Genomic DNA, 27,113 nt, shown 5'->3' with positions numbered 1-27,113 from the left:
TCACCCAGATCCCTAACCCCTTCCCACGTGGCAACCATCAGTTTGGAGAACAGTTTAATTTTTAGCCATCCTTACATTGTCTTTATGATCAACGAAAGTGAAGAAGTATTTTTACATTTTTAAAGTAATCTAAAGTTTCTTAACATAGCTAATAAAAAGACAATTTAGGCCGAAAGTTTCAACTAATAGCTTCAAATTCACTTCAGATATTAAAATCCCAAAATTCAATTTTGCAATCACGAGGAGCAAAGAAATTTGTACTCAGTTTCCCATCTTACAAAGGAATGAAATACAGTTGACCTTGAACAACACAGGCTGAAACTATGCGGGTCCACGCCATGTTGTTCAAAGGTCAACCGAATAATAAATGGCCCCTGAGGTTCCTTTCAATCTAAGTCTTATTCTACTTGAGGAGCATACAAAACAGTTTACTTTTTAGGTTTATATGAATGTTATAGATGCTCCAAGGACTTCGTTTGTTGGAGAGTGTCTCTGGGTTCTTGGCATCAAGAATGATTAGAAGAGCAAACACTTCATACCTCATAAAGCAAGGGTACACAAAGTTTTAGAAAGAGTAAAATTTGTGAAAAGCCAAGTCTTTACTTATTCCCATTTCATATTTTGTCTCAAAAGTCATTGTGGATCAAGATCTCAATTGACTGCCTACAGACAATGGATTCAGAAAGAAAATTAATGCAAATCTGCTTCCATTTCTCTAGGAAATGACCACAAGCCTAGGAGGATGCAGGCTGGATTTCCCTTGTCAATAGCAGAGCAGGCGTTAAGGGTGGTACAGCAAATTCGAGTACCAAGGTGGATAAAGAAGTTGTGAAAAGTGGGATCCACTCAGGGAGTTCACTTTAATGGTAGACACCCGTCCTATGGCAGAAAAACAACACAAAAAGCTCCACTCCTGTTTGACATAGTTCCCTTCCCCAGAACTCGAGCTCCTACTCTTTCCTCTCCAGGTCTCTTTAACTCACCCAGGGACAGTGTCTCAAAGCTAAGCTGGAATTGTTTCTCCACATCATCCTTTTGTATGGCATTCCACTCACTACCAGGGCTTCTCTTCCAGCAGTGTTATCACAAGCTGCTGAGCAGAACTTTAAAATAAACAAGATACTGACCAGGCAGATCTCTCTGGAGCCTGTCGAGGATGTGAGGACATAGTCTGAGGCACATGAATATGATGCCCGTGCCCATAGTTTGGGTGCATCCTATGTGGGTGGGGTGGGGGGCGTTCATGTGCCCGCCTGGAAACACAGAACACAAAAAGACCACTGGAAATAATTGAATAATTGGTTATTTCTTAATGCAGAAAATAATCTAGTAGTACTATTATAAACATCTATAGATTACTCGTAAAATTCTCTAACAACAAATTATAAAAATGTAACATAATACTAATGATTCATAATAAATCAAAAAACTCAAACCCCAAAAATCTCACTGCCCACTTATTACAATACTATTTACTACAATTCAAATATCATCCAAGCAAAAAGGCAATTTTAACATCTTGTATACCTTCTTTATAGTAGACATTTTAAGTAGGATAGAAATTGAACAAAATAAAAATTTAAAAATGAATTACCCCTGCAAATGCTGCAGGAATAAAGAAGTTGTTTTATATAGACATGCAAGGTATGAAAATGGAAGCTATTTTGCTCACTTTTACACCATTCATTCATTTTAATGGGTAAAACTTTTAAGGGAACAAATTTTCACCTTGTTCACTTTTTCAAACACATGTAAGGACATATTAACATCATGAGTTAACACATCTGAGAAAGTGATATTAGCTCCATTTGCTGTTTATTCTGCATCCCAGTTTATTAGATTTTCTCTTTCTAATCTAAAGTCAGTCCAATTTACGAATGTAAATGGTCATAAAGTTCTAAACAAACACTTAAAAAAAATGTTCCAGGGAGTAATTTTTATACTCTATTTCTTATTTTCTATTAGTTTCTAACACATTTACAGATTCTGCATGTTTAATCTTGATTAGAACAATTTTCCAGATACTGGAAGATACAAAATGTTAAATTGGCAACTTTCTATATAAAGGGTTTCTATATTAGAATGGCAATAACAGCCAGAGATTCTGGATATGACCTTAAAATAAATAACTAAAGGAAAAAGTTACACCAGCGCTAGATCATTAATTAGATCAAGAGTTTTGCAAACCTATTCTGTAAGGGCCACGTAGTAAATAGTTGGCTCTTTAGGCCACATGGTCTTGTTGCAACTACTTAACTTAGTCTTTGTAATATGAAAAAAGCTATAGATAATACCTAAATGAACAAATGTAGTTGTTTTCCTATAAAATTTTATTTACAAAAATGAGAAACTATGTGCTGCTCTCAATTAGAAAATCAGATCCTGAATTTTCAAAAGAAAACAAAGTTTAATTATAGTCTTTTCATGCTTGAGGCATACAATATTTTCATATTTAAATTCAGAAATAAACTGAGTTAAGAGGACTATTTTCTCAATGTCAGTTGTTGGAAGTTCTATTAATAAATACTCTTCTTCCCTCTGATTGATAACATAACAAATCAAACTGTATCTATGATAACTTTACATCTTGTTCCCCAGAATCTACAATTCTAACATTTATTTTTACTATACAATACAGAAATAACAGACAAACAAGGGATTGGTTTGCAAAAAATGACCCTGGGTCCTATTATAAAAACGGATTTCACTCAATGACCTGATATGAACTTGTTTTGTCAACAACTACAACTCAGGATAGGAGGAAGGTTCTGGTTAGTAAAGAATTAATTTCCTAGTGACATGAGGATTTAGTATAGTTACATCGCTTCTAAAGATTTTACAGTTTTAAAGACCAGTGGAAACAGAAGGACAAGAAAGTGATTATCTTTTTACAAACATAAAACATACGTTGGATGCTGCATCATCCTCCTCCTTTGAACTTCCATTCTCTGCATCACTTCATGAGGATGCAGTCTCTGTGCCGGAGGTGCTGTGGCTGGAATATGGTGTGAAATTGGCTGGTGTGAGGGAGGAAGATGCTGAGGGATTGGTGCAGCTGTACTGGCTAAATGAGTCGGGGGCGGGGCCGCCACCGGGTGAGATGTTGCATGAGAAGATAACTGAGAATGGAAAGCATGTACAGGATGAGGAATGACATAATCCACTTGAGGTGGAGGCTGGGTCTGAGGAGGAGGGTTTCCATGAGCGTGGGGGCAGGCAGAAGCTTGATGATGAAGTGGTCTTGTCAAAGAAGCATCTGCAAGGAAAACACAGGCACCATGCAGTTGAGCATACATTGCTATTATATATTCCTACTGGATCTTAAAAATATATTAGCACATATTTAATTTTTATGAATACTTTATCAATGTGTGAGTCTGCTCAATGCTGCTCTGCATCCTGCCTTCTTTGAACATTAGATACGTCTTCTCATGTCGATACATACACCTTTACCTCATTCACAGCCTCACGGGAGTGCATTTGTAGGAATGTATCAAAACGTATTGAAGAAACCACCACTAATAAAAATTGGAAGCAACTCAAAGACTGAAATAAACGTCTGTATGGACCCCCGCCTTGTGCTCACTCTTTCACACACGCATATACACAAGTGTGCACATGCACACAAAGACACATCCACACATATTCCTCACGGACAATGTTTGTCGTATAAATTCCTATAAGCACTTCTGAGTCTGAGAAAATAATTTCAACTCAGATACCAGTCGACAAAATAGCCCTCCCAAAAGGTTACCATAATTAATATTTCCATTAACAGTACATGCAAAGTGCCTGATTATCCCTGCCCTACCACTAAATTTTAAATGCCAATCTGATAAAAATCTTGTATTTATTAACCACTTATATTTCTTCCCAGAATTATCTATTCATATTCGTAGCCTATTGTTCACCCTTTTCTTGTTGATTTCTAAGTATTCTTCATATATATGGAAGCTTTCTCATAAGGTATAAACACTTCCAAGTTGCCTTTTGTTAATTTTATTTTTTTGCCAGGTACAAGTTTTTTGCTTGTGTAGTCAAATGTATAAATTATACATTTGTAAATACATAAATCTTATTTTCCTGTATGATTTACTGGTTACAGAGCACTATAGAGAGGAAAGAAACTTCTGAGTTCTTCTGGGCAAGAATGCAAAGATATTCTTTAGTTACTGCTCTTTTCCCACCCCATGCCATTTTTCCTGTGCTACATTAAGAAAATTAAGAAGATATTTTTGTCAGAAATTTGTCATAGAAATCAAGCCCTTAATAAAGATGGTTTTCCCATTTCTTCATTCTAAATCTTTGTGTTTCAAAATGACTGTTGAAAGTTCCCTCTGAAGAATACACAGCTCTCTTACTCTAAAAGGTGTACATTTGTTTGAGGTCTAAAAATATGTTTGTCTCCTGCTTGGATTTCAGTCCGAATTTCATTTTAGCTGAAAGTCTTTCTTGATAGTCTGGAAGGGAGCCATTCTCTAGTTTCATTGCAGAAGAATTCCTTCAATTTTTAATTTTTTTGATTCATTCAGTAGGGGTGAAAGTTAGGTTAACGATGAACACTCATTCAGCTATATTTTCAAAGGAAAACTTGCTAGCATATATTTAAAGGAAACTTTCACTAAGCTCAATAGAAGTTGTGAGTCAAAATTTTAAACCAATTTTTCCCCTAAAAGTTACATTTTCAAACCAAGGCTTTACTCCAAGAAGTCACAAAGTTCAGTACTTCTTGGTCATATAAAAAAAGAAGTCACTATGTTTTACCATTGTTAACTATCCTTCCTCAAATTCAGAGCACTTTTTCCAGTTTCACGTCAAAGTTTTCTATTTCTCCAATCATTATGCAAAAAATAATATTCACAAATATTACAAAATTTTTAAGTTTTGTTTCAGAATGAATTTATTTAACTCTACAGCAATCATTTTGTTTTATTTTTCAGCTTTATGGAGGTATAATTAACAAATACAATTGTATATATTTAAAGTGTACAATATAATGATTTTACATGTATATTTTGTGAAATAATTGTAACAATTAGGTTATTTAACACATCCATCACCTCAGAGTTATCATCTTTCTGCGTGTAGTGAGAAAAGCCATCACAATTCACTGTTGATCTAAACAAAACCGATTGCTAATCACTGCAGAAAGGTGACATTCTTTATTCCCATAGACCATTCCCCTTCCTTTTCTATTTTGTGTTCTTGCCATTAAAAAAAGTTCTTGATATTGCTTGCTAAAAGTTCAACATGTCACTTTGACCCAACAGTCTCACTCCTATAAGTTATGCTACTGATAGACTCAACTACAATTCAAATGTCCATCAACAGAGGTCTGATTTAGCATACAATGGAATATGATAAAGGTATTAAAAACAATGAGCAAGATTTTTATGAAAAAAATCTAAGATACACTGTTAAATTAAAAAAATCAAAAAGCAAGAGGCAAATAATATGCTTAATACGATCCCATTTTTTTAAAAGGATATATATACATATACACAAATAAAATTTCAGAAAGGCTTTGTAATACACTATAAACAGCTGCTACCTCTGAGGTAGTAAGACTAGTGGGATGTGGGGAGAAGGGGTTTTAACTTCTCCCCACATCTGTATCACTCTGCAGTTTGAACTTCTTAGGATGTGCACAAGCTACTTTTATGATAAAAGTAAAACAATTCTAAGTCTAGAACATTTATTTCTTTATTAGGACATTAAAAAGGAATGGGTTCACAAATTGCCTCAGTATATTATTTTTAAAGAAGAGACAGAAAACTACACATTTTGAGTTCCTAATAAAAGATGATCTATTGAAGATGATTATCAACAAGTATTACAAATCAGCCTGTATAATATCATAGCAGTTTTCATACAGAATCTGCCCATTTGGGCAATGCTCTGCAAAAACTAACTGTTTCAAAACCTGTTTTCAAACTTACACTTTAAATTTTAAGTTGCATGATTATAAATGTAAATGATACATCACCAAGTTTCACTGTACAAATTCTGGTTTGCAGGACCCAGACGTAAAAATTATAGGAGTGAAAGAAGAAATCTAAGGAGATATATAACTGAAAATTATCCCTTGCATGTAATCAGAACAAAAGCCTGGTTGACTCCTGGCATGACTTTTCAGTGGTTTTTAAAATCAAAGTATTAATTAAGTTTCCATTTGATTATTAGCCTATGATTTAACAAAGTAGTAAATATATGTTACATAGCCTAAAGGTGTTTCTCATTCCTCATATCTTACAGATTTCAATTTCTTTAGAGAAGGCATGTCTGATTCCATTTTAACTGACTGCATCAAACGAATATGAAAACCTTTTTACAATTGGCGAAGGTTTCTGTCAAGGAATTCTCTCTAATGCCTCAGTTAAGCTTCAGAATTCTTAAATTTACTTTCCTGTGCCTAGAAACAACTACTAAACTTTCAAATTTCCCATTATTCCTAAAGGATAAATCTAAATTCATTAAAACTTCGCTTTATAGGACCCTAAAGTGCCATTAAATGTATTTGAATTTCATAGATATTAAAACATAAATGTTAAGATGTAAAATAAACAAAATATGACACTTTTTATTTTCCTAACCCTTTTAAAGAACATCTGACCTTTTTAACTTAGAAGACTGTTTTGGGGATGTGGGGTAAAGGGCAGATTAAATGGGCAAAATACACCCCACTCGTAGGCCAAGGAAATGTTAAAAATTTACGAATTAATATTATTGAAAGGTTATTTCATAGAGGAATGTAAATGCTTCATTTCTATGCCTCTAAGGTCATTGCCTGTTGAATTTATACTTACAAGGCGGTGGCATATAATGTCGACATGACGAGAGTGACGCTTGTGCAGGGGGCTGGGGCTGCGCAACCATGCTCGATCCATAACCATCTAGTGACAATGGCTGACTCGGGGCAGCAGCAGAAGCCTGATGGCCAAAGATTGCAGCTCGGGAGGAGGAAACAGGGCAGCAGGGGTCAAATGCAGATGCTCCGTGAAAACCACCACTTCCATGACTTCTGATACCATTGTTGCTCAGGTCTACTGGCAATGCCTGCTGTATAAAGAGGAACTGTATTTTATGTTTGTAAAGTTTGGTCAAAACATTGTTTCACGTTATATTAGAAAAGTACTCCTAATGCAATCTAGAAAAATAAAATCTTTGAATTAAAATTTTGAAAATGATAAAATTTTTAGTGTGAAGACCTACCTACTGAACACCAAGAAAATAATATATGTATCTTGGATTATAAAAATTGTAATAATTATGTATTTAAAATCTACAATCAATCTTTAAAAATCAAGGATAAGATCATGCGACAAGATGAACAAAAGTTAATTATTTTAAGCTCTATTTCTCTTTCATTATTTAGATCTTAGAAAGAAACTTTTAAATCATACTTCCATGTTCTCCTTTACCCAACATTTTGATTAGTAATTTAGGACTCCTTTGGAAAACATAATCACATCACTGAAAACATTAAGCTTCTAGGTAAAAACTTGTCTGTCCTGTTTCTAAACTGTATATAGCAAGTATTCAACTGAAACTCTGACAGTGCAAACATTATCCAAGATAATAAAGGGCATAAGATTCCTTTTTTTAGAAATACTTTAGGGAAGGCTCTTTTACTAAGCTGGAAAACAGAATTTAGATTCCATCTCTACTCATCAGTAATTAGGTGGTTTTTTCCCCCCAAAAAGCATTTTAAAAAGTCCTAAGTAAAACACTTTATCTCCTACTCTAGAGCGGATTACAAAAACAGAATTGCTTCTTAAATCCTCAAGTAACTTAAATACAAGCTTTTGCTTAGTATTTAGTATAGCTATAATTTTAAAAATATGTGATTAAAGAAAATAAAGATTTGATATTATATGTGGAACTATACACAGCGACAGTTCAATACTGGAAGCTGAGGGGCTGGAGATGAAGAAAGTTAGGGTTATATTTATTCGAGGCCCAGAACACCCAGCAGTCCAGTGAGGAACCATAGTGGTCTTTGCACTTTCAATAGGCCCCAGGCTCGGGGGACAATAGAAAGAGGAACTCCGGATGCTAAAATGGAAGGCAGATGGTGGTACAGGAGAAGCTAGGGAGAGGCAAAAAGAAAGAGCTCCTTCTATATTACGTGTCTACAATTAATTGAGTAAATGTCTGCCCTTTTTCTTTTGAGTTGGTAAATACAATATATGTCCCTCAATTTAGGTAAGGAAGATTTAAAAATAATACAGTGAGCTTATAGTTTATATTTATCGTTCAAATCCTTTCCCTATTTTCCTACTTAGGCTAAAATTTGGCAAATGGACTGGAGTATCAACATACTATGAAGGTGAGCAAATTTCCTATCTTCTTTTCCAATCAGTAATTAAGAACACTCCAAGAGAGTGAGTAAAGTAGGGAGAAGGTCCTCCTACGAGGAACCGAGGGTAAAGTTAAAAATAAATAAAAAGAAAAGGGGATAAACCAACAAAGAAAACAAACACTCTCAACAATTCCAACAGTTCATTCAACTCTTATTCTAGATGGAAAAGGAAAGGTAAGCAAGATGGGTAGAGAAATGGCAAATAGTACTTTACATAGATTATAAGTAATGCATAACCAAACTACTCTCTCAAAATAGAAAGCTACACCCAAAGGAGTAGTAAGAACTATCACTTCCTGCTGTGCCCACATAGCTCTCAGGTGGAGACTATCTCATGGGTATGTGGCCAATTTCCGAGTCCTCCAGATGTCTATATGAGTTTCAAACTGTCCATATCTTCAAGATCTCACTCTCTTATTCTCCTTCACACCCACTGTCACCTGATGAATGCCTGATCCTGCTGATTTTCCTCAAGTTTTGTGTCAATCCAACTACCTCTACTTAGAGACAGACAAATAGGTTACATTCATTTTACACAGAACAGAACTGTAAAAGAGATTCTACCAATAATTAAGTCAGTTCAGTTGGACAAAAAAAACATGTTTCATACGCAACTGATCTCACAAACCAGCTGTATTATTTTATTACTTAAACAACAATATTCTGTGAGCAAAAGGCCCACCACCTTTTGGCAGTTCTTGAATAAACATGGGAAAAATGGGTAGATCCACTTCTTCACCATTTTCCTACTATAATTATAACCTTCCCCCTTTCAGCCCAAATTTCTAACAAAAGGAAATTTTGCTTTTAAGCAGGACCTTTCACTCAGTACACTGAAATGTTCCTTTTGCTTCCTCATTCCCAAGAAGTAAACTGGTCTAGAAAACCAGTAGATGATAATACTCAAAACTGTTATCAGAACCAAAACATCATCTACAATCTCTTTAATCGTATTTCCCATTAGACCCTTCAAACTTTCCTTTTGATAAATGCAGCTAGGTTTTGTTTTTAGGGAACACCCCACTTTCTTAATTATTTTTTAATTTGTCAGATCCAGAAGAGACAGCCACCAGAATTTAAAGATAAAGTACTTTAGGAAAGGTCAAGGGATACAGAAAAGCAGTTGGTCTGAATTTTCTTTTTGACTGTTTTTATAGCACATAAGTAGGTCAGTTACAGTTTTACCTTGAAATTATTGATATTATTAGTAAGTGCTCAAAATGTCAAAAATGTTTTTTTACAAGTATGTACCACCCAGGTTTATATTACAATTATACAGAGATGACACAGCAAAAGTTAAAGTAGCATATAACACCTACATTTACTCCACGTGATCATCAATACTAACTTAATATTTGACATTTTGAGCACTCACTAATATCAATTTACTGAATTATAATTTTTTGCCACTATTTCAATTCTCCATAAACTAAAAATCTCATCTGCTCCTGAAAAACTACGTCACAGGTTTGCATCGGAGAAGGCTGTTTATTTCTAGAGATGAGTGTAGATTATATGGAGTTTCAGAGTAGGAGATAGAGGGGAAAAACTGGGAGAATTTCCCAATTTCTCATGAATTAGGTTTACACGGCAGTTTCAACACTTTGAAATAAAATCCCAAAGATCAGATTCACCTACATTTAACTAAAAACACCAAAAAACATTCCCAAATAAAAAAACAGTATCACTTCTGATTTTCCACATCCTTGACCCCCTCAACTAACTGCGATAATTTAGGCCATCAAAAATTCCCCTAGAAACTTAATTTTAGGAGAAAAAGAAATCACAGACCATTAAATTGGGTCATTTTTACACGGGCAACAGAATAATGACTTATTTAGTATATAATTTTATCATTAGGGTTTCTTTTTCCTCCTGAAAAAAACCCATTTAAAATATTTAAGAGAGAAAAACTCATCCCATGCCACCTACCTGATCATGGTAGCTGGCACCAGAACTACTATTTGCTCCACAAGGTGCCTGTACTTGTGCAGGTCTTTCCACAGGGCAGGTAGGATCACTATAGGAGGGAGAGACGGGGACAGCTGGGTGGGGAGGGTGGTGGTGGTGGTGATGGTGCTGAAAATGGTGGCCATGCTGCTGAAAACAACTTGTGTGTGGATGTCCTAATGCATGGTGATTCTGTGACGACCCTCCGCACGGCGAGTGCTGGGGGCAGCAGGAAGGTAACCTTGGCATTGCAGGAGGACCAGTTTCTGTTACAGCACTAGATGCAGTTCTCCTCGAGTCATCTTGTAACCAAAAAAAAAGAAAAAGCATAGAACGATCAAATACTACTGTGTAAAAAATAGATACTATGTAAAACTAAGTAAATAAAGAATTAAGAAATGTTTAGCAAATTCAAATCTCTGTAAATAATAAGGTGATAATGCCACCTCCTTAACATACATAATTTCAGGTAGTGTCTTCATTGGGATTTTCCTGAAAACTTAAAATTCTTCAGGAAGCTCAGATTTAGTGATGTTTAAATATGACAACAGATCATCTTCTCCTAGGTCATGACAAATAATTACTTTTAAATTGCATTTTAAAAATTCTAAAATATGTGAGTCCTTCCATTATATGCAACAAAGATTCTTCTCCTGGGCTCCACGAACCCCTAATACCACTGCATAATGCAGACTATGTATTTCTTAAAATTTTACCTTAACACATAACCACCCAACTCAGAGCATATCTGCCTAAGTCTCACTAACCTCCAACATCTTTTCCCTTCCTCCGGTCTCTAAACTTAGACCTGATAGAAAGAATATGAAAAATAATAAAATTCTAACATATGGAAAATTATAGGTGTCTTATAATAATCTAGTGATTTAGTGTTAATAGCGAGGAAAAAAGGATAGAATCAGATGGGCCTGAGTTTCAGTCCTGAGCCTGTTTAATCCTGAGCAACGTGACCTGAGGAAAGAGGTTAAATAACTACTAAATGGAGCAGTAATGGCATGGCAGGGCTGTTGTTAGAAAACATGATAATCCTCTAGGTAAGAAACATCCGAGTCCTGATTATGCTCTCTGCCACACGCCCATAGTTACTGTAGGTATGTTCTTCCATGCCATAAGAGCTGCAAAGGTGCCCCCAGAAGGTCTAGCCCAGTGTTTCAAACTCATCTAAAACACAGCACCCTTTCCGCAAACTACATATTATGTGAAAACTATATAAAACACTGTGGAGATGAAAATTTTTACTTAAAAACTATAAATTAATTCTAATTTATAGTTTTTGGAGAGCCCAGAGTCCTGCCTTTCCCTCTCCCACCCCCCATGTGACCCTGAAGCATCTCCTCAGAATCCTGAGGATTCTGGAGTACCACTGTTCCAGACTTATTTCTAGAGTAACCGGACACCCTGGCTTCCATGTGGCCCTCCATACCTAGCTAATCTCTTCTGAGCCGATGTACCAATTAGGAATCTTCCGGTTACTAACAAATATAAAAACCTAACCAAAACGGTTAAAACAATAAAGTGAATTTCCGGGCTCACATAAATGAATCTGGGTTGGGGTGCTTTGGGCTCTGGTGGACAGGTTTGATTGCTGCAAACTTCCCTATAATTCTCCTGGATATGCCCTCCCATACGTGTCCTACCCTGCCTTTGCCGACTCTCTTCTGGGCCAGGTCTGTGACCTAAACCCTGTTACATAGTATCTGTACGTTGGTTTTTTCCCCCAAGCTCCTAGTCTGGCCCATTTGGACTGACTTCCCCAGCCCTTTCATAAAGGTTCTTAAGGTGGGAACTAGAATTCAGGAGGAGTTGGTGAACTTGGATGGGAAAAAATAACAAATTTTACTAATCTCTAATTGCCTTCTGGGATTAGTACTACCTTGTTAGCCTCAGATAAGAGGTTAAATATTACAAGTAATTTGTAACAAAAAACAATGAAAGTAGATAGGTCGTTTACCTTGAAAACAAATGACAGCAGATTCAAAGTCAGTTCTATAATCATGTCACTTTCATTCATTTGCATTCTAAATTTCTTGAACAACCCAAACAGAGTTACAACTAGCGTATCAGGAACTGACCATGATCAACAGCTGATGAAACATCACATAACTATTTTCTATATGCTGTAATTTTTGTGGCAATAGCTCATTATTACAGTAGATTTTCTTCCTGCAACATTTGCAGGGTTTTATCTCAGCCTCCATGTCGAAGTATTGTACAAGTGAATGTCATTTATTGTGTTACGTCAGAGAAAAAGATTGAAAACCTTTGGGACACTAAATGCATTCAGTGGATGGACTAAATGACCTTCCTAGTTCCTTCCAACTCTGATACTTTAATTTCATAAATCCAGTTATTTAAGGATTATGTGTAACGCTAAGATTCAGGAGAAGAGTTTATAACCAGAGTGAGAGGTCTACGGACTGCTAGAACTGCAGTGACAGATGACACTTATCTATTCAGAAAGAATGTGTGCCTTCTTTGTCTTCAAATATTTTAAATACAAAAATCAGAGCAAGAGAAAAGGGAGCACAACGACAATAATATGTTTAAAGCTGAAGAAATATTTACAGGATCAGATCATTGTCAGTATGGCCTCCAAAAGAAGACTGACCTTGTAGCTCTACTTCTTAGGGTATAGTTTTGGCTTCCAATGAAATTAATCGTCTATTTTCCTACAGTTCAGAATCTCTCTGTTGTTCAGAGTAGCAACCCAAAGTAAAGACAACTGAATCTCCTCTTGTTCAAGAGTTACTGACCAAAGAAAACTGCCATAAATTAGATGTGAAAGACAAAGATATCTGATTACGTAAATAAAACTTACTTTTTATTAAAATTAGCCCATAGAGTATCCACTGAAAATGAGACAATCACAAACCTGCACCAGCGAAATTAACTACATGACCAATGACACCAAACTGGTTGAAGTACCTTCATTGTAATTCTAGGATTACTGAGAATGAACTAATGCATTTATTCATTCATTTGGCAAGTCTCACACATAATAATGGCATGGTAAGGATCTATGACAGGCTGGAAAACACAATGGTGAAAATGAAGGTCCTGGCCTTTAAAATAACTTACAATGTTGTCTGCCTTTGTTGTTTTATCTCTAGCAACTAGAAACATGTCTGCACAATGTAGGTGGCTCAATAAGCACTTGCTAAATTTAAGTTAACCTCCTAAGGGAAAAGAGGCATTTACGCACACATGCAGTTAAGTCTAAGAAAAGAAAGACCTGATCTGTGGTCCTCAGGGAGCTCGTCATCAAGTATGGAGACAATTTGAGTACAGATCTACCAGTACTGTAACAGAAACACTGAATTCAAGTATAGTATAGAGCAATGTTGCCCCCCCAAGAAGCATCTGGCAACACCTGGGGACATTTCTGATTATCACAACTGGAGGGAGGTGGTGCTACTGGTATTTAGTGGGCAGAGACCAAGAGTACTGCTGAATGCACAGAACAGCCCCACACATAAAATCTTGTCCAGCCCAAAGACAAGTGCCAAGGTTGAGAAATCCTGGCATAAAGGAAGAGTATAGGCTCCAAGCCAGACTTCCTAGGTTTGAATTCTTGCTCCACTATCACATAACCTTGCACAAGTTACTTCATCTGTAAAATGAGAAGAGAAATAGACTCTATCGCATAGGTTACAGCAAAAAGCGGAGTTAATATAGATGAATCATTGACTAATGTTATGAGCGTTAACAGATGTTACAGGCTATTATCCATTAGAATGCTAGCTCTATGAGGGCAGAAAATTAAGTTTTGTTACCAGTGTCTAATAAATAGTTTGTAATCATAAGTATTTGTTGAATAAATCATAAGTATTTGTTGAATAGTTTGTAATCATAAGTATTTGTTGAATAAATGAATGTATCAGATATCATGTATGCATAAAGCAAGGAACACATGGAGAAGTCAGACAGATGAGGGGCTGACTGGGGCATGCTGACTTTGAGACGAATGCAGAATGGTCCAGAGATGTCCAATAGACAGTTGGACGTGAAAGTTTAAAACACGACGGGACTCTGGAAAGACAAAATGGGAAGTCATCAGCATATTGATGGTAGGTGGAAACAACTGCAGTTATAAGATGGGCCAGTGAGAAAAGAACTGAGAATAGAGTCCTGAGAGAAAATAGAGAAAAAAATTATTGCCAGATTTTTTAATATCGCGTTGTTTTGAAAGGCATCAGAAACAAGTTAAAAAAAGGAATTTAAGGTGAAGAAGATCCACTTCAGTGTACACAGACTTAACACAAATGTACCTGTGCATGTAGGTACTAAGTGAATGGAAGCAACAAAGATGCTGAAGATACAGGGAAGATCATTATTAAAGCATGGTCAGGACACAGGAAGGGATAAGAAGTAGAGCCTAGATAAAGGGACTGGAAGGAATAGAAAGTAGTTAAGGAGTTAGGAGAGAAAGACAGGTATTGATACACAAAAGTTTTTATGGAGGGGCTGGAATTTATGGGGATTCATGCTTAAGAACCTCCATTTATTTTTTATTTATTTCCCCCTGAAGGAATAAAAGTGTTGAGGAGAATGAGAGAATATTGGAATAGCCACTGAGGGGAAGAAAACAGAACTGATCGAGATATATCACACTATGGCAACTTATTGGCAAAAGCCCAAGATTAGATATCATAAATTCAAGAGGCACCAATCTGCTTGGTTCTAGTATGATTTTTGTCAGCCTCATTTAGAAACCTGCATAAGATCAAAACTAGATGGCTTGAGTTACTCAAGGTTGGAAATATGCAAGAATATACAAAGTAAGGACAAGATGTGAAGAAAATAGGTGATGGATGTTTTATAATCTTGGAAGGAAATGAAGCCAGCAGAACTGAGTGCCCCTAATGTAGCCTAAATATCTGTATGTGCTTCAAACAGGTTTATACAGAGGAACAATCTGGCTTGGAAGAAGGTTCTCCTAATCTAGAGAAACACAACGTGAGCAAGTCTACCTCAAAGGTGGTCATCCATATAGTCAGAGTATGTGAATTCTGAGTGAACAAGGGCCTTGAGTGAAGGAATGAATGAATCAATCAATCAATAAAAGACTTGAGATTATCCTGAAATAAAGTTGGGACTATGTCACATAAAATCTAGATAAGAATAAGAGAGGGAACATAAAGCTACCAGGATAGAGGAGTGAATGAGAAGAGTTCAAATCTTTGCCTCAAAGATTATTATTGACCTCGAAAGTATTTAACATTCCAGATTTCTTTATTTCTGATATGAAGAATAAGATCAACATCAAGAAAAGCTTTTAAAGATAAAATGGTAATGATAGGAGATAGTAATTAAATGATAGGAGAAAGAACTAGATATTACTAACTAAAACCAAAGTAATCTGAGAAGAGCTAAAACTATAAAACTCTTAAAACATAGGAGTAAATCTGTGTGACCTTGGATTAGGCAATGGCCTCTTAGGTATGATAGCAAAAGAACAAATAATGAAAACGTTGGGAAAATGGACATCATCAAATTTTTTAAAACTCCCATCTTCATTTTCAGTTCTTTTACATAGGAGTGGAATAGTTGGTCACATGGTAATTGTTTTAACATTTTTTTTAAATTAAAACTTATTGGGGTGACAATGGTCAGCATGTTTTAACTTTTTGAGGAACCGCCGAAGTGTTTTCCACAACAGCTGTACCATTTTCCATTCCCACAAGATTATTCACAAGTGTTCCAATTTCTCCACATTCTTGTCAACACTGGTTATTTTCTGATTTATTGTTCTGTTTTTGTTTGTTTGTTTGTTTGCTTTTCAATAATAGACATCCTGCTGGCTGTACAGTGATTATTTCATTGTGGTTTTGATTTCAATTTCCCCACTGTTGACGATGTTTTCATGTGTTTCTTGTCATCTGTAAATCTTCTTTGAAAAAATATCTATGCAAATCCTTCACACATGTTTAAAGAGGTTGTTTTTCTTTTTGTTTTTGAATTGTGCAAGTTCTTTATAAATACTGGATACTATGCCTTTATCAAATATATGATTTTCAAATATTTTTTCCCATTCTGTAAGTCATCTTTTCACTTTCCTGATAATGTCCTTTGACATACAAAAGTTTAAAATTTTGATGAAGTGCAATTTACTTATGTTTTTCTTTTGTTATTTATATTTTTGGTGTCAGCCATTTAATTCTACCCAATCTCTTTCAGTTGAGCTATGATACTTTGACAACATATGGCACCCAAACCCAAATATGAAATCACAGTCTAATTCTTATTGAGACTACGTATCTCGCATACGATGTTTATTTTTAAGAATATGCTCTTGCTAATACAGCTAAGATCTTAAGGAAATAATATTTTTTCTAATAAATGTAAGGCAAAAGAGTCCCTCCCCCCGCCTTTCACATACCTCCTAGAGAAGTACCAGTCATACTATTGCTTGTGAGAGTAGCTGAAGTCTCTGACACTGTGGAGGGTTGGCTACTAGTGACAGCTGAAGCAGTATCAGAGACCTGCTCAGAGGTAGATGGATTTGAATTGTTAATGGAAGCGCTTGTGGTTTGTGATTCCATTCTCGCAGAAGTGGTTGGTACTACAGTAGGTTCTATAAAATACAAAACATTTATTTAGCATTTCAAAACAAATTAGTCAATGGGTTATATTTTATTTCAAGCTTACATTTTTAGGACAATTATTAAAGTAAACTTTAAAAATATAAACTCTCTAGTGAGTACAATATATAGTAAAAAAAGCTTTCATAAAGCTAAACTACAACATTAAAATAACATATTACCAACATATGATCATTGCATTTTTAAAAAATCCAACACCTATATATGCATATGCCAATAATTCAGGTAATTAACAGTTTTTTGAATAATGACTATATCAGTTTTCTGCTCTATCACAAAGAAGAAAAAAGGAAAGTGAAAGTGTCTCTGCTAGGTTCATACATGCTATCAGAGCAGTTTCACAAACTGTTCTTTCTCTGGTACAATATGGATTCTAGAATCAGATGTCTGGTAAGTAATTTTTTATTTTACCACTGACAGTACGATCCTGGATAACTTACTTAACCACATTTCATTTCCTCATCTGTAGAACTAGGAAAGTACAGAATTTTCTTCATAGAACTGGTGTTAGGATGAACTGAGATCACACATATAAAGCACTTTGTATGATGCTTTACATGTAGTAATTACTTAATAAACATTATCTATGATATTTATTATGTTTTAATCTCTTTTCTACAAGCCTTTTGGTATGTTTTCCAAAAATTTTTTTTGCAAATATTAATATTCAGCAGTGCTTTCTAATAAAAATTAAAAATTGTTGTAGTACAATGTAAAAGAAATTTCAGGCAGACTTCAACTTATGAATGAATTGTACTGTAAACTATGATTGTAAAATGGTTGTTTAAAATTGAGATGGTAATAAATCTATCCAAAGCGTATTCACAACAATTAGATCTGAAAAAAAGGGACTCCCTTAATGTGACACAGAATAAAGGACAAACTAATCTACACAATGCAGTGCAGTAGGCTGATTCCTGAAACACAAATAGCGCCTGTTGGTCTATAGGGGACACTGTACTTTGGATACTTAAACAAATATATTTGCTTATACATAAAAAGAGGAGATTGGCATCTCTGTTTATTTGTAAATGGTTTATCTCAGTTTCTCAACCTTGACTGGATAATTCCTTGCTGGGGGTAGGAGTGGGGTATGGAGTGGGCTGTCCTGTGCATTGTAGGATGTTTATCAACATTCCTGGCTTCTACCCACTGGTTGTTAGTAGCACTCTCTCCCAACTGTGAAAACCAAAAATGTATATAGATATTGCCAAATGTCTCCAAGAGCACAAAATGACCACCAGTTAAGAGCCAGTGGGGTCTAAAGGATATACGTAAGTGTTGGGTTTATTTTTAATAAGGTAGAAACTTTTTGCTCAAAGAAACTAGTGGGGAGAAAGGAAAAATCTACTGATCACTGGAATACTTTTAAGCTAGTATTCTGGTTGACCTAATTCTGATGGATTAAAAGGACTACTCTGTAACCTTCTCCTACTTACTGGCTAGCAGGTGTCACACAGAGAAACACACAAAAAGTTTCCAAAACAGTCATCTTGTATTTAACTAACTTCAAGTATTCTTTAATTAATCCCTATTATATTAACTATTGTCTCATAAAGTTTCAAAATAAAAACCAAGACATTGTGGAATGAAATGCAGACAATGGGAATACATTCTTCATCAACATCTAATTTCAAAGTACTGGTACTCTGAAAGTTATATCATCCAAACTGCAAACAGCCCTTCTAAGAGCTGACTGCCCAAAGCCTCAAACTCTTTCTACCTACCCAATGTATCTTTTCTCCAATTTATAGCTAACTCCCAAAGCTAACAAATTCATATATGGAGACCATCTTTCCTTTAAGGAAATTCTGACTGACCATTTCCTTCTAAGATGTAACTAGTAATACTTGAAGATAATTCTCAATATGTGGGAAAATTCATATATTCATACATGCTACCATTTTCTCTAACTTCTGTTTTCCAACTCTAGCTTTGTTTCCTCAGTTACTTGGGTAAGCCAAAACAAAACACTAAAACTAAGCAGCACAAAAGGTACCCTAATATACGTTAAAGAATAACTTTTTAAAAGTATATTCAACATTTTAAATAACCAGTATTAACCACTTAAATTCGGTTATATTGCTTTTCTGTTGTCTATATTTAAAGTGTCATTTCTGTTTTTCATAGCAAAGCTAAAGTATGACAATAATATTATAAATGAAAGTAATAGGTAAGTCTGAGGATAGATCAAACTATCACTTATAAAAATATTTTTTCTAAGAAAATAACTACCAAGCAATGAAACAATAACCAGAAAGAATTTAAGCACAATATTGTATCAAATGATAAGATTAGAAAAATCTGACAACTTCCTTGTAGTTAAATAATATATTACCATTAAGCAGTAGGAGTTTCTAGCATAGTAAGATATTTCATTTTATCAAATTGTCTTCAAAAAAAGAAAAAAAAATTGTCTTCATAATTCTACACTATTACTACTACTCTACCTTACCATCTTCATCAACGGTAAGGTCCACAACTTCTGCTGCATTCTGCCTCAAGGGCTGTATAACAGTAGAAATTCTACTGCGGTTCCGTGGCTCCTGTGGCCGACTTGTATGAGAACTTGAACTTTGGCTCCAATGAGATCTGGAGTGTCCAAGGGTTGAACGAGACCTTAAATGATATCAATATTAAATTAGCAAATTTTAAAAAAACAAACAAAATTTTTAGTTGCCCAAGAAATAAATAGTAAGTTTTTTTTTTACAAAATAAGTTGTGAAGTGCTTCATGTAAGACTTCTCCAGAGAAATAATAATTAAAAATTATGACTAACACAATGTCTGGCACTCAGTAAACATTTTCTGAATGAAATGTTCAGCAAATGTTCACCAACCAACTGACCTAAGAATATGAGAAGTGACATGTTATCATTTTAAACCAATCATTGTTGTACAATACAGGATTCTGTTTCAAGAATGCTGCTCTCTTTTCAATGGTAAGTTTGAATATTCACCTGGGTTATAATCAATTATTTACATGTCTATGCTAACACCTAAAATTATTCACCATAGGCAAAGTAACAAAAATATCACCGTCCTAACATTTAATAACATCCACATGATCTTACGTGTTTAGTCCAGATTGAATTCGCAAAACATGGCATTGGCAGTCCTACACCAAGCTAAGTTTCTGTTACTGATCTAACCAAGACTCAAGGCATCAGAGAGGTTTCCTGAGCTCAGAAGAGGCAAGGATAGATGCAGCTAGTTTAGTATAGACCCCTGCCTTAATGGTTCAAAACTTAGGATTTTTTGACTTCACAATGGTTGAAAGCATATTCAGTAGAAACTGTGTTTTGAATTTTGATCTTTTCCCAGACGAACAATGTGTGGTATGATATTCCCTAACGATGCTGGGCAGTGGCAGTGACCTGCAACTCCCCATCAGCCACGCGACCACGAGGGTAAGTAACTGATACTCTACAGTGTTCATTGCGTTAGATGATTTTGCCCAAGTGTGGGCTAATGTAAGTGTTCTGAGCACGTTTAAGATAGGTCAGGCTAAGCTGCGATGTTCACTGGGTTAGGAGTATTAAATGCATTTCCTGTTTTTCTTGTCTTGATTTTTTTTTTATTGGGGTAAAATTGGTATACAGTATTATTTAAATTCATTTTCAACTTCTGATATTTTCAACTTACGATGGTTTTATAGGGACGTAACCCCATCGAGGACCACCTGCAGTTTGGCAACCTTAAGAAACATCACTTGTTTGAGTTGCTTTATGCTTTTAAGGTATGTAAACACAAACTCTCAAAACCTAACACTTTTATTATCTTAATTATGTTCATGGCATTGTATTGCACTAAATTTCTTACAGGAAAAATTAATACATTTTATTAATTTTTTTAAGGATTCACTGTGATGATCTGAATGAGCGTACAGAGAGATAATATGTAGAACATGCAGTCCGAAGTCTCCAGGAAAATAATAAACGTTTTTGAAAGGTGGGTCTTATGAAATTGGTTTTATCTCCTGCCCAAACTGAATGTAAAACTGCTTACAAGCTTAATGTCAGCATACATGGAAAGGGTGAGCCAAATTTATTAATATGCAGTCGTCAGGTGTGCCAGCTGCACCACTCAGAAATGAACTCCAAAGTTCAAACGGGGCTGAAAATGGTATCAGCAATTATAGAGCCTAAGAGTTTAAAAGAAATTCCAATTTTGAAACACTGAAGTAACAGGAATGTAAAGATTAATTCTTGAGACACAGTAAAGAAAGGACAGCACATTCCAAGAAGAACTGAATAGACTGAGGCATGATAGTAAACAACTGTTTCAGAATGAAATGATTTTGAATGAGGACAGAGATCACCATTTCTAATTCTTGAGAAACCAAGTGTCTGATGAGACTGAGTAGTCTTATTATAATTTCTAGAAAGCTGTTAAAAGCTGCAGAAAGTTCCAGGTCCACTTTGCGGTACTTTTGTGAAAGCTTCATAAGATGCCCTAATTCAAATATTATACTGAGTGGAGCACCAGCAAAAAACTTTATGCATGAGGAACAGTTTCACAGAGGCCCCAGTCGCCCCTATAAATGACAAGTGACAACTGTCAAATCCTGACACAAAAGAATCTGAAACACAGACGCACTGTCTCTTAAAGAGAAAGGGCCAAAAGCCAGCTAAACAGTGACAAAGTTAATATCCTAAATAATAATAAGGAAAATAAATATGGGTCATGGGCACTGTGTGCCTTGTTCAAGATCATTATCCATTACTATGGTAAATGCATTTGCTTGAACATTAGGAGTCTCCATAACAAGAAAGCTTCCCAGTTCATTAAGGAAAAACAGGTCCTTAATTTTAGCAATTCTTGTAGCTCATGAAAACGGACTCAGTGTCATACTAAGCACTGTGCACAGTCACAAGGTAACTGTGGCACATACTGTGGTGGACTATGAATTTTCCTCAGAGCCTGGGAAAATCATTTGGAACTTAAAACAAACAGGGATACATTACTGAGTGCTCTCTTCCATGCCACTACAAGTAGCACTCCAATGAGAAAGTGGCTAGTGGAGAAGCATATTCTAAGTATATTTGTAACATGCTTCCAAAATAAGATTGTCTTTTTTAAAAAAAAATCAGTAACAAAAATTAAAATACAATGAACAAATGCATTTCTAAATTCATTCCAGTATAAAAATTAAGATTCATCCATAGATTTCTTTGGTGTATCAAATGGAACAGAGGAACACTTCACTGCTTCTCTGACCAATATTTGTAATCATCTAAAGCAAAAGATGAATACAGTATAATATAGTGCAAGGGTTTTTCTCTCTCTCTGGTCAAAGTGATTCTCAAAAGGGCAATGTTATATCTAGTTATTTATTACAACAAATGAGGATTTTTCATTCATTTATTAGCACAGAGCTTATATGAAATTACTGAATGAACGACAAAAAAAATTCAAAAAATATGTTTTATACAGATTGCCCTAAGAGAATAGCACAAACTTCACTGGTTATCAATAATATCTTGAAACAAGTACATTAATAAAAAGGAATACTTCAACATCAATATTCCTTAATATTTTCTTCACTTTTAAGTATCATCCCCAATATTTATGAACTATCCACATCTAAATTTCAAAGAAGTTTATGAAATCTGAATCATAAAACAAACTTGATTTTGTAAAACACTATGTAAAATTACTGTTTTTCTAGAGCAATGACTCTTAATTCTCACTGTACACTTGGGGAGCTTAAGGAAATACTGACCACTAAGATTCTGGTTCAGCTCGTCTGGGATACAATCCAGGCAACTATTTATCTTTATTTTACAACCCCTCAGGTGAGTCTAACGCAGCCTGGTTTGAAAACCACTAATCTGGTATATGCATACTCAAACCAGGTCTCCAAAAAAAGAAAGAAAAAAAAAAGGAAAAGAATGACACAAATATTGACAGCAAAAATATGTTTAAATATTTATATTTAAAACTAAAAAAATATACAAACTAGGAATTAAAATCTTACCGATAGCTTTCTCCAACTGTTACAATCTCCACTTCACTGTCAGTTGAGGTAACATTAATTTCTTCATTTGCAGTGACCTGGGGAGTGGAGGAAGCTTCTATTACCACAACATCTTCATCGATATTTCCTGGAAACAAAAAGAAAAAATATTTAAAGGGCATCTGACTGTCAGCTAATTGATATGCAAAAATTTTAATTTTGACTTTGAAGAATAAAAAATTCATTACAAAAGTAAAAACTGTATCAGTCAAAACGAAAGGTTTTATAAAAACAGCTAAACCCACAGAGTGAAAACCGTACTTACTTTCTTAATCTGCATGTCTTCATGTTTATTTCCCCTTTTATGATTTTTTGTTTGTTCTTAACAAACTTTTAGTGGTTTCCATGAGTTTGTAGGATCTTATAGAGAAATTAACACTGCAGTATCTAAAGGTATTGACTGAAAATCTTGTATAAGATACATTCTACAATATCCAAAATAAAGATACTACATTTGCTGCATGTTTTCCCAATGGCTATATTTTTACATGATATGGTATTCTTTTAAGAAACACACATTAGCTTTTTGGTTTTATAGTATGAAATCTAATTTTTTTTTGTTCTATTCTAAATTATTCTAAGTTTGGAAAGTGCTTCTTTATTTGGAGGATGGATACATATTATATTTGGTTCGATGTGTTTCCTTAATTATTTCATCTAGAACTAATTTTTATTTTTGGTATTAGATAAAATTATAAATAGAATCTGGCCTGTCCTTCCCTGGCTAACTAGCTATAATATTACCAAACAATTTACTGAAAAATCCTTCCTTTTCCCCCATTAAATTCTGATACATCGTTTAAATATTCTTATACGTTTTAGGGTACATTTTGAAGCCATCTATTCATCCTCTTTGATATAGATTTTTGTGTCAGGATAATTCTATTTTTAAAATCGCTTTTCTGAGGTATAACTTTCATACTTTAAATTTCACATTTGTTTCAAAGATATTTGCATACCCATGCTCATAGTCAATAGGTGAAAGCAACCCAAATGTCAATCAATGGATAAATAAACAAAATGTGGTATATACATATAATGGAATATTATTCAGCCTTAAAAAGGAAGAAAATACTATCACATGCTGCAACATGAAAGAACCTGAACACATGCTAAGTGCAATAGCCCAGTCACAAAACAAAATATTGTATAATTCCACTTATGTGTGGTATCTAAAGTGGTTAAATTCCTAGAGAAAGAAAGTAGAATGTTGGCTACCAGGGCTGGGGAATGGGGGAGAAGGAGTTGTTTAATGGGTACAGAGTTTCAGATTGCAAGATGAAAAAGTCCTGGAGATTTTCTTTTTCCACAACAAAATCAATATATTTAATACTACTGTACAGTATACTTAAAAATGATAAGAGAAAAAAAAAGTTATGCTACATTTATTCTCTTGCTTTATTTTTCATAAATCTGGTACTGAATATGTTCTTTTTTAAAAACATTCCTCTCCTCATTACTACCACCTATCAACGTAGAGGCCAACCAACAAACTGTAAACTTGTAAAATACAAGTCATGTCTGTAATAAGATTTTCCCGTAAGAATATTGACAGCTAAAAATTTCACCCATTTTAAGTGTACATTTCACTGACTTTAGTAAATTTATAGCGCATAACTATCATCACCTCAATCCTGTTTTAGTATCTTTACAACCTTAGAAAGATCCCATGTGCCCAGTGTCAGTCAATCTAGCTTTCCTACACCCCTACAACTGACCTGCTTTGTTATGGATTTGTTTGTATTTTAAAGAGTTCTATAGAAAAGGAGGCATACTTTACCTATACCTTTTTTTTTTCTTTTTCTCTTTTCTTTTTAAGGAGGGCGCAGCTCACAGTGGCCCATGTGGGGATCGAACTGGCAACCTTGGCGTTCCCAGAACAATGCTCTAACAAACTGAGCTAACTGGCCGCCCCCTTTGACATAAACCTTTGGCTGGCTTCTTTCACTCAGTGTATTTTTGAGATTTACTCGTGTTGTATGATGTGATGTGTATATCAATAGTTCTTTTTTTTATTGCTGAGTACTACCCTATCATCCACAATTAGTTTACCCATTCTTCTGTTAAGGGACATCTGGATTTTTCTCACTTTTGGCTATTTTACAAATAAAGCTGCTACAAACATTTGTCTATAAGTCCTTGTGCATACATGACTTTCATTTCTCTTGGGTAAATATTGAGGAATGTAATTTCTAGATACTGTTGTAAATTTATGTTTAACTTTTTAAAGAAATGCCGAACTGTTTTCCTAAGTGGCTGTACCACTTCACATTCCCACCAGGAAAAAGAGGCCTCCAGTTTCTCCACATCCCTACAATTGTTATTGTCTCTTTCTTATTATAGCTGTTCTCGTGTATATATAATGGTACCTCACTGTGGTTTTCATTTTTCATTTCTTTAACAACTAATGATGTTGAGCATTTTTTCAAGTGCCTATTAGCCACTTTGATGGAATGTCTATTCAGATCTTACTTAGACCTATGTTTAACTTGAACTTTGGTTTTATTGTTAAGTTGTAAGAGTTCTTTACATATTTGGAATACAAGTCTTTTGTCAGATATATTATTTGTAAATATTTTCTCCCCGTCAGTAGCAGGTCTTTCCATTTCATAAATAATGTTTTTGAAGCATAAACTCTTTAATTTTGATGAAGTCCAAATTAGCAATTTCTTTTCGTGACATATTTAAGAAAGCTCTGTCTAATGGAAGGTCACTGAGAATTTCTCCTATGCTTCTTCTAGAAGTTGTATAGTTTACCGCTTGTATCTAGGCCTATGATACATTTTGTTAATTTTTGTGTCTGACATGACATGAAAGGTCTAAATTCATCTTTCTTGCATGTGGATCTACTATTGTCCCAACATTATTTGTTGAAAAGACTAGAATTATTCTATGTTGACACTTAGTAGATTCAGGTTTTCCTAATTATTCTTCAGGATTATAAAATCAAGCAGAAAGAAAAGAATCCTGTGATTTGAATTGGCTAGCATTAATTAAGCAACATTGATGAAGCCCTGACACGTCTAATATATATATATATTTTTTTCCTCATCCAAGAATATCTCTTGTTATTTACCAATGTCTTATCAATCTCTAGAAAAATTGTAGGTTTGGTTTGATTATAACTAACTCTATGAAGCTATATAATTCTATTCATAGAGGCCAAATATACTCCTATTAAGATTATTCATAGATTACACTCTTTGCTGCTCTTATAAATGAGCTCCCTTTTCCATCATCTTTTCTACTACTGTATAGGCATACCATTAATATTTTATATTCATTTTTACCAACTCACTGACCTCTTGCTTATAACAATGACAACAAACGGTTCAACTTTCTTGTCACTGGAATTTATGCGTCTACATTCCTTCACCCAAGGCGTTATTCCTTGGCAACCTGGAATTTCATCTCCAATACATCTCTACATCACCAAACATCTGCACTACTTCAAAAGCTGGCCACTATCTGGAGTACGTACAAGCTCATGACAAAGATCTACAATAGTTTCTCTGATACTCCGCAGGAGAATAAAGCAGGTACTGGTGAATCATAGAGGCAATGAAAGATAATCTGATTTGGAGAAAGTTATTTTTTGAATACTGTATAACATCATATTTATATTTCGGAATATTTGCAAATCACTATATCAATAGAAAAAAATTAAGATTTAAAAATTATGAGATGTGCAAATTTTTGAGTAGTTTCTAAGCTCTAAAGATTATACACATAGACATTTTGAGGTAAAATATATTTTTAACAGCATGAATATATCTTATAAGCAGAGAAAGTAAAATAGCAGTACTCAAGTGTCTATTTAGAATAATTCCAGATTCATATATTTAAAACTAAAAGCAATATATATATATGAATATATATATATGACACCATAGTTTGTTTTTTTTAATTTCCCTTATTTTAACTCACAATTTGACATTACCATTCTACAACGGAGAAAAGCTACACCTACCTACCAACTTTATTAGTGATTTCTCTCTGTGTATGTGTACATTAAATTTCTTTAAAAGCCTATAAAAAGTAACCTAACATTATTAAACACCTTTTACACAGTTAAGCAAAGTCAAATATAAATGGAACATTTTTAAAGTTCCCATGATAAATGATACAAAGCTAGCTTTGCTAATGCATTAAAATTCACTTTA

General features: G+C 34.6%; 1 protein-coding gene across 6 annotated transcripts in view; it reads right to left on the bottom strand.

Annotated features, from left to right (window-relative positions):
* The window catches only part of RNF111 (ring finger protein 111), an 82,584-nt gene that overhangs the window by 9,581 nt on the left and 45,890 nt on the right, over positions 1-27,113 (bottom strand). For 4 of the 6 annotated variants that reach the window (XM_081050012.1, XM_081050014.1, XM_081050015.1 and 1 more), the window contains exons 3-9: positions 22,912-23,038; positions 19,388-19,551; positions 16,710-16,904; positions 10,295-10,614; positions 6,807-7,059; positions 2,908-3,256; positions 1,128-1,253 (exon numbers count right to left, since the gene is read on the bottom strand). In XM_081050012.1, coding sequence (XP_080906138.1) covers positions 1,128-1,253; positions 2,908-3,256; positions 6,807-7,059; positions 10,295-10,614; positions 16,710-16,904; positions 19,388-19,551; positions 22,912-23,038 — 1,534 coding nt within the window. Of the gene's footprint in view, positions 1-1,127; positions 1,281-2,907; positions 3,257-6,806; positions 7,060-10,294; positions 10,615-16,709; positions 16,905-19,387; positions 19,552-22,911; positions 23,039-27,113 lie in introns of all 6 variants that reach the window. The other 2 variants (XM_081050010.1, XM_081050011.1) reach the window with 1 other exon arrangement.

This window comes from Rhinolophus hipposideros (assembly GCF_964194185.1).
Source record: "Rhinolophus hipposideros genome assembly, chromosome: 5".
Classification (NCBI taxonomy): Eukaryota; Metazoa; Chordata; class Mammalia; order Chiroptera; family Rhinolophidae; genus Rhinolophus; species Rhinolophus hipposideros.
The sequence above is the reverse complement of the archived record's forward strand: the minus strand, read 5'-3'. Positions and strand labels throughout refer to the sequence as shown.